Raw genomic sequence first — 18,969 nt, forward strand, 5'->3', positions numbered from 1 at the left:
AAACGAGCGGAGTGGGAGGTGTGCATCATATCATAGCCGTATTCTATACTCCTCTTCGCCAGTAGTAAAGGAGCTCCCGATCACCTGGTGGTGGTGGGATTTGTAGAGGCCGGCGTGGTCGGGGGCGGCATTGTTGTTGCTGCCGTTGTCGTTGCAGCTCCCACTCCTCCTGCCCCTCCTGCTCCTGCTCCTGCTCCTGCTCCTGCTCCTGCTCCGGCATTCCCATCCCTCTCCCGCGTCTTCTTCAGCATCTGGCCGATCATGAAGTGATTCACGTCCTCGTCGGCCCAGTAGCTGAGGTGACTTGCGATGCTAGCGAGCAAGCTGACGTCGAACATTCCCTCTTGGATATGGTAGTCGACGCGGCCGTTGCTGTTGAGGGCGCGCACTTTTGCTTCTTCGCGCTTCAGCTTGCGGGCGCGCTCTTGGCTCATCATGTATTCCGAATTGTCACGGGGGCTGGATGATAGTGATGGGTCGGGCTGGGGAAGCGTGCTGGATGAGGAGGACGTTGTGCTGTTGGCGGTGGGGTGTGCGGATGTCTTGTCGTTGTTGCTGGTCAACGCGGTGCGGTCGTCGGGCATCGGTGACGGCGTGCGGGATCTTCTTCTCTTCTGGAAGCCTGAGTAAAGGGTTTCGATTTCCGAGTCAATTAGTGTCGGTGCTTGTTCTGTCGTTGGAGACGAGTGTGCCGCCGCTGCGAGTGCGTCCTGCCGTGATCGATCGGCTATTGGCGTTGTTATCTGCGGGTTTCCTGGGCCCCCTCCGCTAACTGAGCTGTTGCCGGGGCCTGCCAAGTGGGAAGTTTTCCCTTTATCCTGTGGCAATGCTTGCTCTTCGCCTGTGATACCAAGGCTCCTATTGATGAGAGTAGATGCCACCCCTGATGTTAGATTGTACCATGACGACATCACCTGTTGGCCGACACGTGCAGAGATGTTAGCAATTCCCGGTGCCGCGAAGAGGCCCTTCTTGATGTACGGCAACGGCTGGGACTTCAGTTGAGCCATCGCTGGGGAAATCAGAGGCTCGATGCGGTAGGCAATCGGATCGGTAGGGTGGAATATGTTGAAGAGTTCAGAGCATTTCGGGGACGAGGTCGTGATGGGAATCAGCTCTTTTGGGGCACTCGTAGTGGTATTCCTTGAGGACGCAATATCGAAAGGATCATTAGTCATGGGGTCTGGATCAAAAGGTGACGTGGGCATCGTGCTTCCATAGCTATGACGTGACAAAGATTGACGACCACTGACTGTACGACCCTTGAGCATCTGGAACAGCGCAATTGGTGAACCTAGACAGAAAAAGTTCTGCACATCAAAGTCAAGTTTGAGGTTGGCCTGCTCAATGCTAGGTTCTCGCATTGTCTTACTCGACACCCGGCGGGGACGAGTCTGAATGACTTCTTCCTGTCTGCAGAGAATGTCGAAAAGGACAGCACTCCCCAGCGAGTGACCACAAAGGCTGACTTGACCCGAGAAACCGGTGCGGTCTCTGAATAGTTTGAAGACTCGGTTGCACTCTTTTTGCACGATGGAAGCGATATGCTCCCTGTACGCACTTTGATATAGAAGTACGTCCATAGCAAGGTCAGTGATAAGATTCCGAACCGCGGGAACGCCCTCGACTGTGATATCTTGCAAAGAAGGATAGGCGTCATCGAAATCGTCGTCTGCATCACCCAGATCAAACTCCTTGCGGTTTTGCTTGAGGCTCTGTTTCGGGAAATCAAGTAGATGACGCCAGGCAATAGGCAAGACCTGCACGCGACAGTTTTTGGGGTCACCACTTAAAGCTTGTAGATCCGGGGCTGAGGCGTACACCGCTTTCATTGACTTGCGTAGAGTATTCACATCATGGACGAAGTTGATGCTGTCGAGCCTCAAGCCAAGACGTTGACCAATACCGTGGGTGACGAGGACAAGATGATCAATCTGTCTTGCTTGATCATCCCCATCCTTTTCTCTGGCATCTTCCATTTCCTTTTCTTCTTGTTCTCTTGCCTCTTCCTCGGCTGAAATATCTCCTTCCTGAGTGGAAGGCATTCCCGCCAAGGATGAAAGCTGCCTTTCCAAAGCGGATCGGCGGGGTTTCGATTCAGTTTCCTGGTCATTTGCCTCCTGCCCAGCTTTTGTCTGATCTCCCGTTTGAATCGCTTGAGGGGTGATTTTTGCAGATTTTCGTTTCTCCTTGGAGCTAACTTGCTCAGCAGGCTTCGGCTCTACAACTTTCGGAGACTCGGACCATCCCCTCACGACCTTCGTACCACCATAACCGACAAATCTTCCGTACGTGATGTTACTCATGCGAGAATAGAAGTCGTCTGAGGAGAGAAATGCAGTGACAGCATCCTGATAGGTCACAGTAGTGTTCATATGAGTGCCAAAGAGTCGATAAGTATTGGAGTTGGGCGCTTGGCTGTCGTCTTGGGATGGACTGGCCTTACTTGGGGAGAGAGCTGTTGCGCCGTCCAATATCATTGAGGCTGGACGACTTCTTGGTTGAGAGGTTGAACGTGGAGATGATAACCCAAGTCTCCTCCATGGCGCTACTTTCAAGTAACCTTCTTCGAGTTGATTGGCCAGATTTTCATCGCAAGGTTTGAGAGCCGAGCCCTCCAGGTAGAACCAGCTACCACGTCGCACCTCATATACCGGTCCTAGCCAGTAAGCCGGCTCGAGTTCCCGCTTCTCGATATGGACATCGAAGAGGAAGTCTTCGTTGACAGGGACTTTCGTTGAGGTCGGATTCGAAGCATCAGCTTGTGATGTGTCACCTCTATCAAGTGATTGGTATGCCTTTTCGATGGCCTGAGAATCGGTGAATGAAAACCCGACGAACTTCTTAGGCACTGTTCCGGCCTTGGGAGCTTCATCCGTGCCCGACTCCATGGCGAAGGGTTTACGTTTCGCAACATCCACAGCATAATACCATTTGGTATTAAGAGGAGGGCAGTCCTTAGGATATCTGCGCAAACTTGGTGAAGGGCGTAGACTGATAGTATGGTCGACGCCAGTAGATTGCCTTAATGGCGGATCATCCCTAGGACCTTGACGAGGAGACTTGGGAGGAGGAGTATTACTCCTACTCCAGGGACTTATTGAACTTAAGAAAGATGCAGAGGGCTTTGTTGCTTCGGCCATGCCCTTCCGGACAGCCCGAAGCAAGGCTGGAAAGCGATCCAATCTGAGGTCATACAACGGATCAGGTTCAGAGACCGAGAAGGGTCGAATCAGGCAAAAGATTCTTTGAGAGTAGTGATCAACGAGGCCTAAGGGCTGTAGGATTCAATGTCTTCAAATTCTGAGATATTGATGCAGCATTCGGGGGTCGCCACCGGCCTTTTTAACAGTAAAATTAAGGACAAACGTTGCTGAGGTTGGCGGTGGAATAACAAAAGGAGACGGATTTACGTTGGACGTTGGAGGGAAGGACGACGTAACAGCCTTCCGAGATGCTGAACAACCACCAGCCACAAGAGAGGCCACATTAGTACTAGCTGTCACGAGCCACTATTGACTAGTCTCTTCTTGGACTAGTAAGTTCCATGCCTTAGCCTGACTCAGCCTCTCACATTTCGTCATAGTCGTTCATGTTTTACGGGCTGAAGTACGAAGTATGACAGGCCCCATTCATCTCATTCTTGCGAATTGACGCCCAATCATCCACATAACACAGCTCCTACAAGTACCACGGTTCTTCTGTTATTGCGACGCCTGAATTAGGCACCACAATATCAAAGCACATTAATACCTTCAGCCTCGTCTTACACATTCTATCCTTCTGTGCCCTCTCCATCACCCTCACCATCATCCTCTTTATTTAAGCGGGCAGCAGCCCCGCCTTCCCCCGTCCAAGATGGCCGCAATTCTCAAACTCACCCGCAAATATCCTCAGTTCCAACAACAAGAAATCTTTGGGCTACAAGATGCCTTTCGTAAACTGGATATCGACGATAAAGGCTACCTCGACGAAGCTACCGTCATCAAGGCAACTCAGCAGTCTGAAGGGCAGTCTTACGATGTGGTCCGGCAAGCTTTGAAGGAGGTGGAACTCGACAGCTCGAGACGTGTCGAACTAGAAGACTATGTCGATCTGATCGCCAAAGTCCGAGATTCGTCACCTGCTCAACAGCGAGCTGCCTCTGGTCCGCAGAGACCCGGCGCAGGCAATGGTCTCCCCAATTCACCGAGACACGGGCAAAAACCTAGCCTAGGAGGTGGTCCCGCTGGAAAGATTCAGGTGCAAGGCTCTTCTGCTAATGTTACCCATACGATCAACGAGGAAGAACGCACTGCCTTCACCACACATATCAATGCTGTCCTTGCCGGCGATGCCGACATTGGTCATCTGCTGCCCTTTCCCACCGATACCTTCGAAATGTTTGATCACTGCAAAGACGGCCTTGTGCTCTCTAAGCTTATCAACGACAGCGTGCCCGACACAATTGATGAGCGTGTTTTGAACAAGGCTGGCAAAAAGATCAAATCTCTGAATGCATTCCACATGACTGAAAACAACAACATCGTTATCGAGTCTGCCAAGGGTATCGGCTGCTCGGTTGTCAATATCGGGAGTGGAGACATTATCGAAGTCCGAGAGCATCTTATCCTGGGTCTCATCTGGCAGATTATTCGAAGAGGTCTATTGGGCAAGATTGATATCAAGCTGCACCCCGAGTTATATCGCCTTCTCGAGGATGACGAAACTCTGGACCAGTTCCTGCGCCTTCCTCCTGAGCAGATCTTGCTCAGATGGTTCAATTATCACCTGAAGAATGCCGGTTGGCAAAGAAGGGTTGCCAACTTCTCGGGGGATGTGAAGGATGGCGAGAACTACACTGTCCTGCTCAATCAATTAAAGCCGGATATCTGTTCTAGGGCACCATTGCAAACCAGAGATTTGCTTGAACGTGCAGAGCAGGTCCTACAAAATGCCGAGCGAATCGAGTGCCGGAAATTCCTTACTCCCACCGCCCTTGTTGCTGGAAACCCTAAGCTCAACTTGGCCTTCGTTGCCAACCTGTTCAACACGCACCCAGGCCTAGATCCACTTGAAGAAGGAGAGAAGCCAGAGATCGAAGATTTCGATGCTGAGGGCGAACGCGAAGCTCGTGTCTTCACCCTTTGGCTCAACAGTTTGGATGTTCAACCGACTGTCAATTCGTTCTGGGATGATCTCCGCGACGGCAATGTCCTTCTCCAAGCCTATGACAAAGTCATTCCTGGCAGCGTGAACTGGCGACACGTAAACAAGCCACCTGCGCATGGTGGCGAGATCTCTCGATTCAAGGCTGTTGAGAATACCAACTACGCCGTCGAATTAGGAAAACAGAACCGGTTTTCACTCGTGGGTATCCAGGGTGCAGATATCACTGACGGGCAGCGAACATTAACACTCGGTCTCGTGTGGCAGCTCATGCGACGTGACATTATAAGTACATTGTCTGGCCTCGCGCAACGGATGGGCAAGCGCGAGCTATCAGATGCCGACATCATCAAATGGGCAAATCAAACCGCTCAAAAAGGCGGAAAGAACTCCCAGATCCGCACCCTCAAGGACCCTGCCGTGACGAGCGGCATCTTCCTTCTCGATGTCTTGAACGGAATCAAAGCCAACTATGTCGACTACGATCTCGTGACCCCTGGCAAGACACCCGACGACGCCTACGCCAATGCCAAGTTGTCCATCAGTATTGCCAGAAAGTTGGGTAAGCATTCACTTCATTTTTAATTTTCTTCCCACGTCGAACGGAGGAATGAAACACCCAGAAAGCAAAGAGGCTAACCAAAGTTTCCGCGACAGGCTCCACCATCTACCTTCTTCCAGACGATATCATCCAAGGACGAGCCAGACTTGTCCTTACTTTCGTCGGTACGTACACAGATCCCTCTGCTTGTTCCCATGTTATTTCTCTTGGGCCACTTGACTGATGACCTTTCTAATATAGGCGCGCTCATGCGAACCGCTGAGAAAGCGGGATTGTAGGCACCCATCGTGCCCCCCCACCCTGGCAACTTGCCACCACGTGTGTTATCAAGGGGTCGATCTGAGACTGCCGTTGATCCGCAAACAACATTTCCCCTCGCGATAACGATACGGAGTGAGTGCTTCCGTTTGTTTGTTTTTTTTGGAAGAAAGTGTGAATGGAATGTCTTATCCCCGGAAAGAACAACCTGAAAGACGAAATGAGAAGTGACGCGACGAGTGCAAAGTTGGACACGACGACAACTATGATGACTGGTTTCGAATCTTTTCAGATTTTAGAGAGAGTGAGAAAGTGAATGCACGCCTCGATCATTCTCTTTCCTGTGCATGGTGGGCACCCTGTCTTATCTCATTGGCCTCTTCTTTAAGGTCTTGATGCGTTAGCAAGCCAATTACGAGCTATTAAGTAGGATCACTCAAAACAAAAGAATTGTTTACTCATGGTCCTGTCATCTGGGTTCATCATTCTCAGAGGCGACGGGTGCTCTCTCATCTCCATTCCTTATCTGTCTCGCAATCATAGCTTCGCTTTTCCTGCTGTCGGTCTAGATACGAGTCAAAGTTCTTGTCAGATCCTGACCTAGCCACAGACAACACGCCAATACAGTTCGTGCCATAAGCTTTCACTTACAGACCATTGCCACCCTACCAGAAGGAGACCCGTAACTCGGGTTTGAATTCCACGAAACTTACTGCAAGTGCTCTTCGAACCACTGCAATGCTTGTATGAAAGCACTCTCCTTCGCGTATTTGGTTACAGGGTTATTCAAGTCAGCTCGAACGGCGAATCCATGTTCCACTCCAGAGTACAAGTTGATCTGATATGGCTGGCCGGTCTCTTTGAGGATGACTTCGCTCTCATGGCGCTTCTCGGTGGGGAAGATGCTGTCGGTCTCTGCGGCAGAGATGGCAAGTGGACCCTTGATCTCCTTGAGCTCGTCTGCATCGACGAAGGATGGATGCGCAGTGTATCCGACATCGATCTTGCCGGCTTCAGGCCGAAGATGACGCACGACGTACTTGCCGCCGAAGCAGTAGCCAACAGCACCGATTTTCTATACAAGACCGGAATGTGTCAGCATTCATATTTTCTTCACGAGGCTGTCATTCAACGAGAAACCCAACATCATGACTATCTCATACCTTTGCATTGTACTTCGTTCGTAGCTCGACCAGGCAGGCATCAATGATAGGGTCGACCGTGGGCGGTAGATGTGCAACCTTCTTTGGGTGATATGCCCCCTGAAGCCACTGCATGATGTCGAAGTCGTCACCGCGGTTCAAGGGAATAGGGTCCTTGTCAAACAGGTCAGGGCTCAGTACAAAGTAGCCGTTGGCAGCGAATTGGTCAGCTATCAACTGGGCATTGATGAAACGGTGGCCTATGACATCGGTGATACTGTAGCGATTGGTTGAAAGGTCAGTCACTGGGCATTGAACGACCAGGCCGCAGTATACTCGAGTTCAGACGGGTACATACAGGAGAATGGCCTTCTCGGTGGACTTGTCCTCAGGATAGACTACGTATGTCTCAAAGTCACCAATCTGAATGAATTCGCCTTTTGCCTCGCCTTCATGCTTGACGCCTTTGTAGCAGCATGCTCCTGGAGGATTGGATGCCATTGTTATGTATTTGTGGATTGCGACGGGGAGAGCTTTCCTCGGAATACAGTGAAGGGTGGGCAACTACTGGTAGGCTGGATAGAAGAATGAGACAGCAGTTTATAAGTGAGGGCGACAGGTAGGCACCTTCCTAGCTGCGTAGCTTTAAAAGAGATGCTGCAACGGAGGAAGGTGGGTATAGATAGGTTCCCAAGGAAGGTGGGGGACAATTGCACCGGATTCACACGGCAGGAGCGAATTGGAGCAGAATCCGCATCCGAGGCCCGGGGGTTCGTAACGATTGAGTGCCTGGGAACTGCAGGCCCCAGTGCCAGTCACAGTGCTTCCAAATAATTTCCTAAACTAAAGGAGGGGCAGACCCAACCCACCTTGCGGTAGAATGCAAAGGGTGAGGCAATCAAGATACCGCATTGAGTCCATAACAACTGGGAGTCGGGCCCACCGGCGATTTGGCGACGGAGATAAGGCTGAAATGACGTTATGAGGGGCATGCACTGACTAAACACCGGAATCTACGCTCAAATCATCACTCGTGAAAATTGCATTTCTTTTCTCGACCGGACACATTGCGGCACAGGGTTTCAGCAATCACAATTGGGATGAATGTCTGGTCAGACAGAACAGTTTTATCTTGCTCTCTTCCCCGCGTGGCCAATGATGGACAAAGGGCGAACATCGGCATCGATCGGCTCCTAACATCGGAACTGTTCTCACATGGACGGAAGGGACCAAATATATTCCGACAGAGAATGGGAGCTAGCCTCGTTGCGTAGTTGGCCGATTCGCACGTGTGTCTTTCATTTTCGTGCGGCTAATGCACCAACCATCACAGCAGCCAAGACGAGATACGAGACGTTGCACGAAAAGTACATGAATAACTTACCCGGGGAGTCTGCACTACCAGTGACAGTGGTATTCTAAAGGTCGGTTCGCTATTCCCATCTGCATGGGCATTTTGCCAGATCATACGAGTGAGAGAGAGTTCTTACTCTTCTATCGTCAAGCAGCGAGCCTTGCTCAGGCTGTTTGGGAGGATGAATCGAGCCAGTGGCATGCTAGAAGCATCCTGGTATCTTCGAGGAGGAACAGAAGTGTCCAGTCTCTAGAATTTAAAATGCCTACGGCTAACTGTATACGCGAAAACTCAGGAAAAGATGCGCCCAAGGAACTGAATCATCAGTAACCACCATCAGAAAACTATTAGGTATATAGGCATAGCCCGACCCCATAGTGAGTTTGAGCTCTCTAGTTTGAGTGCACCATTGCAACTCACCTCATATCATTCCTGATTCCACCTGATAGGCAGGGTTATGACAAAGTACCCACCATGTCATAGTGATAATGCATTCCCACGAATGGGATATCTGTAAAGATATCAATAACCACGAGGCCCTGCTCTCCAAGTTTGAAACCTGTATATGATCTTCTAGGAAATGCTTGAACCTTAAGAAATGGAAGCGACGTCAAGTATTGTTAGAGGCCAGGCATACTTGTCGCCGTCAAGTTTGAGTCCTTCTTTGTGACTGGAACGCGGACATTGGCCTGTATTTGATGGATCGAGAAAGAGAGGAGGGACGAATGCTTCTCACTTTGCTCAGAGAAATCGGCTCTAACTCCATCCCTGTTGAGCTGGAGCTGCCTCAATTATCGTGAAGGCCATTTTGGCCACCATGATGTGAAATCAACCAATGTTAGGAGAGCAGAAAATGGAACAGCTGCTAAGACGACCTCTTCGGAGTCGTCTTGATATTCTTCAGCGAGTGCAACGATCATACAGTACCTACTTGAAAGAGTGAGAGTGGCTCTCAAGTTCAATGCAAAGGAAATGTATAGGAGAGAGCCAATCTCACTTGTGCTGATAGTGGGAGCATTTATCCCCCATCAACATATGAGAGATATCAATAACGGCAAGAAAGTCGGGATATTCTTAAGTAGCGATGGTCTACATCATATGGTGGCGAACGACTTGCGATGGCGATCGGTCAAGATCAATTGCGGTATTCCGAGTACTTATCCACAAGAAAACAACAACCACCGGCCACCAGCACCCGATATTACTGGCCATACGTAAGCTTGTTTCCTGAGCATGGTAGGGTGGCAACCCAAATACCTGCATGGTTGATTGCTCGGGCCAGCTTGCGTCAGTAGATAGGTCAATGGAAATGAGATGGGATCCTACAAGTAGGCAGACTCGAGATCTAACTTTATGCTGCGGGTGAGCGGCAGGTACTAGGTTGGTAGGGTTGACTGTGCCGTGATTGCCGTGGGAGGAGCCGAAATGCTTGGCTCCCGCTGCTATAAAAAGCTTGTTTCCAAGTCAAAAACACCTCTCCTGAAACCCTGATCAGTGATCACTACCAAAGGAGGCACCACCGTTCTCCTTACAGCAGGACCCCGTATTCTGTTCCCTTGCTGTCATCGAAAGATTGCTTGACAACGCACGCTCCCACCCACGGTCAACACTTTGATTGTCTTCCCAAACAGGCAGCTACGTGGTCATCCAAGACTTCCATCAGTCATTGAGATTAACCTCGCCCACCCCGCAACTTTCGTCTTGAATCTGAAGATCGAGTCGTCAACACGTGGGCCTCCTTGCGCCAGGATTGGCGTATTTCATATCGAGAGAGAATCTAGACTAATTAAGCAGGTGTATGTGATCGATGGATCAAAACACAGTGTTGTTCCGCCCTTCTGCAAATCGATCCCCTCTCCTCGCAAGAGAGTCCTCGAGATAACATGTTCGCCCTGCAAAATAGACTGCCACCGTCTATCGCCTCTCAACAAGAACTCTAACGATATTGATCGACTCAGATTTTGATCTGCGCATCATTCGAAACCACCTATAGTTCAAGACCAGGCTTTGTGCTCATGGCGCCCTTGTTTCTTAAAGCACTCGAAGTCTACTCGTATTCGTTTGGGTCGGCCTCTTCTACTTGTTCTGCAAGCCAAGAGAGGATCTAGACCCTCATTTTCTTGAAGGTTGCTCTGTACATGACGCTAGGTGATTGCGCATTGGCATCAAATCGACATTTTGGCGGATCTATGCCAGCTGTCAAAAGTTGATTGACGTTCCAACCCAACCAATGCGTATTCTCGGCCCTCATTAATGATGCTTGTGCGCATCAAGGGTCCTTCCTATCTTGCCCCTTTCATTCGTCCTCGGTAATGTTCTCATCTCATCTACCCCCCGCCGTTCCACTCCATCCCTCCAACTCTTGCCATACCTTCGCTCACACATGCCGTTGCGAGATTGATGGTGAGATTTATGCGGACAACAGGTTAGGAATAGCGTTGAACTTGAGCTCACATGCATCTCCTGTCCGACCAGCAGCGATCTAATTTATATTCTAGCTCTAAGCAGGGTTTCTATATATCTCTCGAAGGAGGACGTGGATCCATTGATCGATCCACAGCAGTCCTATATCGTGCAATCTTGAGCTCGACTCTAAAGTTTCTTCCAACACAGCTACGATGATCACAACACGGCTACATGCAGTGCTTGTCCTCCTCCTCTTCACAAGCACAACTCTCTCCCTGGTCTTGCCTCACCCCGACAGCAGCACAGGATTAACCCACTCATCTTCATCGTCTTCAACATCTTCATCAACAAACGACCTCACCAAATTCCACACAGTGAAAACCCCAAGCAACAGTCTAATATGCCACGCTAACAATCAACGCATGTCTTGCTACGGCGGCATCCCCGTAGCGCTGCAAACATGCAGAGAGATCTGCATATGCGAGAACGGCCGCATCGCGTGTCCCGCATACAAATACTGCGACGACGCGACCATGGACACCTTCTGCGGTGGCATGTGTGGCTGCAGCATGTCGAGCTCTAGCTCTAGCTCGAGTTCGAACTCGAACTCTCCGCCGAGGAGAGTACGGGGCAGCACCAACGTCGACCGCGACGATGACCACCCTCAGCACCATGACCATATGATGTTCTCCAGACACCGGCACCCAGATGCGGGGTCGAGGCAGCTGTACGACGAAGATGAGGACGATGACCGGGAGGACGAGGACGATGAAGGCATGTTCAACCGACGCGCGAAACGCGTTGTTGCGGAACCAGCTCCTGTTGCCGCAAATATTTCATGATGGCTACTGTTCGTATCGCACTGTCTTTTGCGCAATGTTATTTTAAGCCAGTCGATTAATGATGACGATGGCAATCTTCATGGGCCGCAGACAACGACTGGGCCTCTCACACTCATTTTTACGTGGTCGATCTGTTCTTTTGGGAAGGCATATTTTATTAAAGCTAGCGAAAGAGTTTGGCGTGGGCGGTACCTCGTGTTAGCGAGACCTCTTTTTTCTTTCCTCCCGTGCTGTGTGGTCGACTGCAAAAGAAAAGAGCCAGACTATCAAAGATTATTTTCTGTAACGGTTGTGAACTAATGCTATTAATTTCATGTAATGTTCTATACGACCAGGAATCTGGGTGTTCTTCGTCATGTCTTTAGACAGTAATACTGCCAGCAACACCTGGAAACACGGTCTTGAGTCGTGGGTGGTGACTAAACTCAACCAGCTAAACTTTCGCACCAAGAACAACAGTGTGACTACAGTACACCTCAAACGCGAGTCCACGTGGCTCTTAGAACGTTTCTGAGGTCGCTGTACCGCGCCACTCTTTTCCCAAGGACAAGCTCCTTCAAAACTCCAGTTTCTCAGACATGCAATGATCGCTGCTCCACTCCTAATGGAGAACTCTCTCGATCGTGATCTCAATGGGCACGCCAAAAGCATGCTCTCGCCCACCGACACGGTTCTTCTTCTTGCCCACCGCCTCGATTTCCTCGACCGCGTCGTTGATGGCCGCGGGAGAAGTCATGTCGTCGTTCTCACGGCCCTTGATCGTGAGGCGCACGCCGTCCATGAGACCCTTCTTGCCCAGTCCTGCACTCCACACCGCGTGGAAATGCAGTCTCGGGCGGCGAGTGGGGTCCACGATGCGGCCTGCGGGATATACGTCGCCGACTAGGGACGCCAACGCACCCAGGTAGTTCGCCCAGAAGACTTCCTGGGGCGAAAGTATTGATCGCAGGCGCTCTTGTAAAGTATGGTTCGGTGGTGCGAGGTCGACGTTCCAGCGGCGGCAGAGTGTGAGAGCGAGGAGGGCGCGGTCTGAGTGCGAGATGCCGTGTGCAGATGCTAGGACACCGGTCAATGGTGCTTGTAGTGCAGCTAGGGACCGAGACTCCTTGGGCAAGTCACAATGGAGGTACATCATGTCGGCAACTGATCGGACGAATGGAGGCGTGAAGGTTTCTGGGATGTATCGATCTAGGCTGTTTGCGCCTGGCAGGCCGGAGAAGAGCAGCTCTGCGATGTGCTCGGCAGATTCAGTCCCATACTTAGCGGTAGCGGCTTGCAAAGGATCAAGAGCCTTGGTGGCTGGGTCCAAAGTATCGAACAGGAAGCCTTCTCGCACTCCGCCTTGACAAAAGCGTACATGTTGAATCATGGGTAGGGCTTCGACAAGTACATTTACCAGAAATGCTACTGCAGGTACTTGTGCTGCCCGGCGCTTGGATATCCGGAAGATGGATTCTTCTGCTGCAACTGCGCTGATCTCGGCGGTTTGCTGGAACTCGCGCTTCTGAACGTGAAATCCATTGATGATTGGGATGGGGTAGGGAGAAACCTTGTGTTGTGACATGAGTAGATACCCCCAGCCTCGGAATCCACCACCTGAGAGGTAGAGTGTCAGTCCACCATGTTCGGCCTTTTGTTGCAGAGATTTTGGGAGCTCGAGTTCTCGATATGCTTGTTGGAATTGTTGCTTCATCGTCGTTTTCAGATCGCTTCGGGCGCTCTTAGGGTGGTCTTGAGCCTCAATTTCTGCCAAGTGACGAGACATCGCCGCTGCTCCGTAGGGAAAGCTGAAAGATCCTTTATGGCTAGTGTCGACTCTGCCATCCTTAGCAATCATCCAGGTGATTTGAGTGCTACCGCCTTCAAACAAAACATCAGCGAATCATTCAACCAATCGACTGAAATAAAAGCACAACATACCACCCAGGTCCATAACTAAGCCATCTACACTGGCAAAACTACTTGCCACTCCCAGCGCTCCAATCCTACCCTCGACCTCCTTGGGCAAGAGATCCACATCCCAACCGGTCACCTGCTTGATCTGGCGGCGATAGTCTTCAGAATTCTCCGCCGTCCTCGTCGCTTCAGTAGCCAAGACGCGGATATTGGTCGCAGGGACGCCGAAGTCAGCACATGTTATTTGAAACTTCGACAGCGATGTCAAGACAGCATTGACGGTCTCCTGCGGAATAGGACCCTTCACACCAGTCGAGTACTGTGCGTCGTAGAGCGAAATGCCCTCGCGATCCTGGTAAACCGTTGGCAGCGACCTTGCGGTCGCAGGAGATAAGTCGGTGATGGAGAACCGGATGCCATTACTGTGACTAAGTCAGAAACCTGAGCAAGGGAAAATATCGATACCGGCCAAAAATATTTACCTCCCCATGTCCACCAGGCCATACAGGTTGCTAGGCGATGCCCCGCGAAGCGACATCGTTGGTTTAGGTTGGGTACCTTTTTACCTGTCAAAAGGATACACTCGGATGGCGCAACTGAACCCGAAATGATTTAAGAATAAGAGGCTTGTAAACTATTGGCGATTTCAGAGAATGGATTACCCGCGAAAAAGACATTATTCCGTTCGCAGAGCAGAGGCCTGGGATTTATTGGCTTCGTAGTTGGGCACAAAACGGGCAACCACGTGCACTCTGTGAGGACCTCGAAAGGATCGAGTTTCCACTAGTGACCAAGGCAGATACGAGGTGCTCCATACACGCAAATATTACTGGTTGGGCTTTGAAAGTCTTTGGTAACGACTGATACAATTTGCACACCTGATAGACGGTTTGGTTTACTCTACAAAAGCAACACGTGATCCCCCTTGGGTTGGTACTGAATCAAATTATCCCTCAGTAGTGTGAAGGATGGCGGCCCCAGTCAAAACCTTGGCTGAAGCCATCATCGGACCCAAGAAGACCACGCTGGACCAGCATCCCCCACTAAGAGATATCCTCATCTTCCTGCGGGTGAAATGCATCACCAAACGCCGAGTCTTCCATACCATCGAGGTTCAGCTCATCCTCGTCGTTTCCATAGCTTGCAAGAGCATCTCCAGCTGTATCGACATCCACATTGTCAAACTCTTCTTCCATACCAAAGTCTGGGGTATCTAGCGGGGTCGCATGATTGGGCTGTTGTGGAACTGGTTGACCAGCGGTTACCGATGAGTCATTTCCCTCGGTGTTCTGTTGCATGTTGACCTGATCGCTCTGCGGCTGCTCATCGCCGGGTATGTCTGCAAGATTTAGATCCTCAGCATGATGTCCGCCATCCTCATTAATCATGACCCATTCGTTACCGTCCCCATTCGTATTATCGCCAGGGCCATTTCCATCATCCAGGTCATCCATATTGACATCCATACCCATGTCGTCGAGCCGCAAGCCCTGCTCCTCTTGAGCTTCGCCTGCGTGGGATTGTTGGTTGGAGTCGGTAGAAGGATCAGCTTGAGGCACAGAAGGTGTGGGTTGCTCGTCTGAACTGGCCGTAGACGTTGTCTTCTGCTCGATCGTCTCAGGTGGAGCTACTGCCTGAGGCTTCTGTTTTTTCTCGTCATCTGCCATTGGCTCTGTTTTCTGTGCATCTGGCTCTGCGGCTGTAGCGGTGTTTGCTAATGCAGCAGGGGTTGGCGCCTTCTCCGGCGACGTGGCAAGAACAGCTCCTGGTCCAATCGCCGACGGGGTGCTGGCGATTCGATCTTCTAAGCCTCCTCTTTGCACTAAAGTTACAACAGAGGTTCGTTCAATCTTCTTATGCAAAGCCGATTCCACATCAGAGGCGATCTCGTCAATGGCATCCTTGTGGGTCTCACCACCATCATCAACAACCATGGCCGTGGACGACCGACGTCTATCAGTCACGTTCGGGGCCGTGCGAAGCTTCTTTTCGGCATCATGCAAAACTTTGTATCGTCCAGCCTTACCCATTCGTTTCTGGTGAATCTCCTTCATCTTATCAAGTTCAGCCTGGAGTTGGGCTAGCTTTTCATCAGCTCGCTTTTGGAATTTGTCGAATTCACCTGGCACGAGCCTACCCACGCGTGAGGGCGGTCCATCAGCAGAATCTCGAAGAATCGATACCGGTGCATCAAAGAAGTCCTTAGTTAACTCCTCCAAACGTCCTTTTCTGCCAAGGCCCAAGTCACTCGGAACAATGGAACTGATCGGATATGGAGACTCAATCACTTCTTCCATCCACTCGTGGTGCTGCTCATAACGCATGCGACTGATGTCTCTTGGGGTCATGAAATCAAGTATGTCACCACGAGATACATCCTCCTCGTCCTCCAAGGTGGTATCTTGAGAGACGCTTGGTCCTCTTCTATGGCCCGGAGCTTGTTGTGGGATCTGACCAGGTAATGGCGGTGCTCGTGCCATCCCTTGCGGCAGATGAATGATAGGCCAATTGTGTCGGTCGTGCAACAGAAAATCTTTGCGCGGAAGTTGTCCTTGAGACTGAATCAAGCGTCGCTGCGCCATCGATGCTTGGACATGCGGAGGGATTGGAATAGATGCAGCAGGAATGTGATCACGCGTAGAGGCCTTTGAGTAGTGTATCAGCCATAGGCTTGGGTCCGGTGGTTGCTGTCCCATACTGGGGTTGCCAGGAAGTAGACGATATCTTCTCCTGCTATGCGATGCAATTGCCTCACCCTGGGCGCGGTATCCTGATCGCTGGAGGAACATTTCGAGTGTCTAAAGATCACGTATTAAAAGTTGTGCACACATGAGGTGAGAGTGATGCCGTACATAACCTCTAACTTCCGATTTGAAAGAAGCCTCCACATCGGCCCAGACATAACCATCGCTGGAGAAATTTGTTTGGAGATAGTCAATTGGTTGCCATGCGAGCAGAAGTGTGCCGTCCTGAGGTGTATCTATGAACTGCCATTGCATGGGTTGAAGCTCGCGGACAATCTTCGGTGCTTCGAGTAGGTAGCCAACGATCGTTTCCAAGGAAGGGTTCGTGGTTATAGGATAGCGATGTTTCGACAATAGGTGCACATGCGGCAACTAGTGTGTATTAGTCAAAGGGCAGAGTTGAGGTAGGCTGGGGACATACAAGTGTCGGAGGCAAGCCTGCCGCAGGATCTTTCAGCATCTGGCCGATAGTATTATTAGACATGTCGATCCGTGTGCACTACGCAAGATCATCAGCAGGTGAAAACTGTTGATGGAGTGTCGAGTCGGGCGTTGGCTACGGATTGTGAGATGAGGATCGATGACAGGCTTGGTGAATCGCGCAGACAAAATGAACTTGCGACTGGAACGCGCCAAGCGCGGCTGCTTCTTGGCAGGTACCAAAGTCGTTAACCCATTAAGGACTAGCACGTTCGCTAGGAGGCACTAAAGCCAGTGAGCTAGTGCGGAGTATACAGGCCACTGGCGACGTCATCCTTTTGTTCACCTCTGCTTGTATGGTCATGGTCCGCTATTTGTCTCATTTCCACTGACTTGCCAGCTCGATCCTAGTCTCGTCCCCTACGTAGCCGTAGCGTCTATATCCTTGACTACTTAGCATACACAGACGCTTCACGCTTTGGAAAAGGAGGTAAGTCAGGTATGGTCAACTCCGCCTCACGAAGCAACTTGCCAGCATCGTGGGCGAACAGCCAGTCTTTACGCTTCGTATCTGCCCAAAAGATCGGATTCTGGCTGTTATCATGCTTCATGAGCTCATCACGTCTATCCCTCTCCGGGCCATCGGGAAGGTGCAACCATTCCTGGAGTACTCGAGTATTGCGTGCGACATAGGCAGCACGGGAGAGGCGTTGACTTTGATATGCACGGAGGGCATCCGGTATGCTACTATAATGCGATAGGGCTGCTTGAAGAGCTGCCGCGTCTTCGGTGGCTTGAGCTGCCCCCTGGGCAAGGTAAGGCATCATGGGATGGCCACAATCCCCAAGCAATGCAACTTTCCCACTCGGATGCACCCATCGATCGAGTCGGTCGAAGTCGGCCAGTTTCCACTTCAGATATTGACCCGTCAGTCCACATAGCTTCCGGACTGGATAACACCATTCTGCAAATCTCTGGACGAGCTCAGTATTGTCAGCCTGCGATTTCCACTCGTTTTGTCCAACGGGCACGCCAAGGTCCGTTGAATGAGTGATGTCGATGATGATGTTGTACAATTCACCCTCTCGCAATGGATATCCAACAGCGTGTCCTTCGGGGCCCATCCAATGAACTGCCCATGGATCTGTCACCAAATGACGAGTTTCAGGATCGTCCAACAATGGTTGAGAGGGTACAAGAATACGGTAGGCAACATCACCCGTGTCCATTGGTTCGATCGGAGTGCCATTGATCGCATTTCTCACCTCCGACTTGATGCCATCAGCACAGATGATGACGTCTGCTTCGTGCCATTGACCGTCGGCTGTTTTGAGGCTTGGTGAGTCAAAATCATACTCGATGACCTTGATTCCCATGCGAAGATCAATGTTCTTGCGGCTTTTAGTAGCATCGACGAGGGCATTGATTAGGTCTGCGCGGTGGATGAAGTAATAGGGTGCTCCATACTTGCTTTCAACATCGTCAAACGGGATTTCCAGCAGTTTATTGTCTTTCCAGTCGACAAATCGATTGCCGCGAGAGACTTGCTTCTTGATTGAATCAAAGTCCACACCCCACCCTAGACCTAGTCGTGAAGAATTAGGAGGAACTCTGATCCCAGCACCGACCTGCGCGCGTCAATGACGTTCAGCAATAGGCTTTCCTTCCTTCCTTCATACCTCAAGAAATTCCTTCACTGATTCAAAGACAACCACGTCATGCTCGTCCTTAGCAAGCGCCAAAGCAGCCTGCAAGCCGCCAATTCCGGCGCCGACGACTAGTACTTTCAGCGGCTTCATGGCGTTTAACGGTGACCAGGAGCGCAGAATTAGAGGGCATCGCCTACGACACTGAGCAGGTACTAGATTCTTACCTAGGAGCGCGATCCTCACGTATACTTATCGGAAGGAACGGCATCCTCCGCATACCAGCATCTCCGCATGAGGGACAGACCTCCAGACGTTTGGCCGGCTCATGCGTGCTCCATAGAAACGACTCAATGGCTTGAGATGGAATACTAACTTAGGGTAATAGCCCACGCATCTTTACAATCTGTAGGTGAGTGGTTCAGACTGTTATCAAAACGATGAAAACGCGGCCCCTGTTGAATACACGAACCATGAGATCTCTACTGAGTGTGAGTATAGTAATGCCGAGGTCCATTCCATGTTGACCGTGGCCTTTACAACCGAACACA

General features: G+C 50.8%; 7 protein-coding genes across 7 annotated transcripts; 2 read left to right on the plus strand and 5 right to left on the minus strand.

Moving 5' to 3' along the window:
- Window positions 1-80: 80 nt before the first annotated feature.
- A1O9_09544 (uncharacterized protein) lies at window positions 81-2,891 on the minus strand (the record flags this gene model as incomplete). The annotated part of the gene is made up of 1 exon (XM_013401514.1): window positions 81-2,891. The coding sequence occupies one exon, from the start codon at window positions 2,889-2,891 to the stop codon at window positions 81-83; it is 2,811 nt and encodes a 936-aa protein (XP_013256968.1).
- Window positions 2,892-3,858: 967 nt separating this feature from the next.
- A1O9_09545 (fimbrin) lies at window positions 3,859-5,733 on the plus strand (the record flags this gene model as incomplete). Its single annotated transcript, XM_013401515.1, has 1 exon — window positions 3,859-5,733. One exon carries the CDS (start codon window positions 3,859-3,861, stop codon window positions 5,731-5,733), a length of 1,875 nt encoding a protein of 624 aa, XP_013256969.1.
- A 944-nt stretch (window positions 5,734-6,677) lies between these two features.
- Window positions 6,678-7,611, minus strand: A1O9_09546 (esterase/lipase; the record flags this gene model as incomplete). The annotated part of the gene is made up of 3 exons (XM_013401516.1): window positions 6,678-7,043; window positions 7,132-7,387; window positions 7,469-7,611. 3 exons carry the CDS (start codon window positions 7,609-7,611, stop codon window positions 6,678-6,680), a joined length of 765 nt encoding a protein of 254 aa, XP_013256970.1.
- A 3,471-nt stretch (window positions 7,612-11,082) lies between these two features.
- A1O9_09547 (uncharacterized protein) lies at window positions 11,083-11,712 on the plus strand (the record flags this gene model as incomplete). The annotated part of the gene is made up of 1 exon (XM_013401517.1): window positions 11,083-11,712. The coding sequence occupies one exon, from the start codon at window positions 11,083-11,085 to the stop codon at window positions 11,710-11,712; it is 630 nt and encodes a 209-aa protein (XP_013256971.1).
- A 601-nt stretch (window positions 11,713-12,313) lies between these two features.
- Window positions 12,314-14,146, minus strand: A1O9_09548 (retrograde regulation protein 2; the record flags this gene model as incomplete). The annotated part of the gene is made up of 3 exons (XM_013401518.1): window positions 12,314-13,572; window positions 13,633-14,030; window positions 14,091-14,146. 3 exons carry the CDS (start codon window positions 14,144-14,146, stop codon window positions 12,314-12,316), a joined length of 1,713 nt encoding a protein of 570 aa, XP_013256972.1.
- Window positions 14,147-14,651: 505 nt separating this feature from the next.
- On the minus strand, window positions 14,652-16,836 carry A1O9_09549 (uncharacterized protein; the record flags this gene model as incomplete). Its single annotated transcript, XM_013401519.1, has 3 exons — window positions 14,652-16,406; window positions 16,461-16,724; window positions 16,774-16,836. The coding sequence occupies 3 exons, from the start codon at window positions 16,834-16,836 to the stop codon at window positions 14,652-14,654; spliced, it is 2,082 nt and encodes a 693-aa protein (XP_013256973.1).
- Window positions 16,837-17,221: 385 nt separating this feature from the next.
- A1O9_09550 (uncharacterized protein) lies at window positions 17,222-18,571 on the minus strand (the record flags this gene model as incomplete). The annotated part of the gene is made up of 2 exons (XM_013401520.1): window positions 17,222-18,400; window positions 18,452-18,571. The coding sequence occupies 2 exons, from the start codon at window positions 18,569-18,571 to the stop codon at window positions 17,222-17,224; spliced, it is 1,299 nt and encodes a 432-aa protein (XP_013256974.1).
- Between the last annotated feature and the right edge of the window lie 398 nt (window positions 18,572-18,969).

The sequence above is a fragment of the Exophiala aquamarina genome, assembly GCF_000709125.1.
Source record: "Exophiala aquamarina CBS 119918 chromosome Unknown aczIA-supercont1.10, whole genome shotgun sequence".
Classification (NCBI taxonomy): domain Eukaryota; kingdom Fungi; phylum Ascomycota; class Eurotiomycetes; order Chaetothyriales; family Herpotrichiellaceae; genus Exophiala; species Exophiala aquamarina.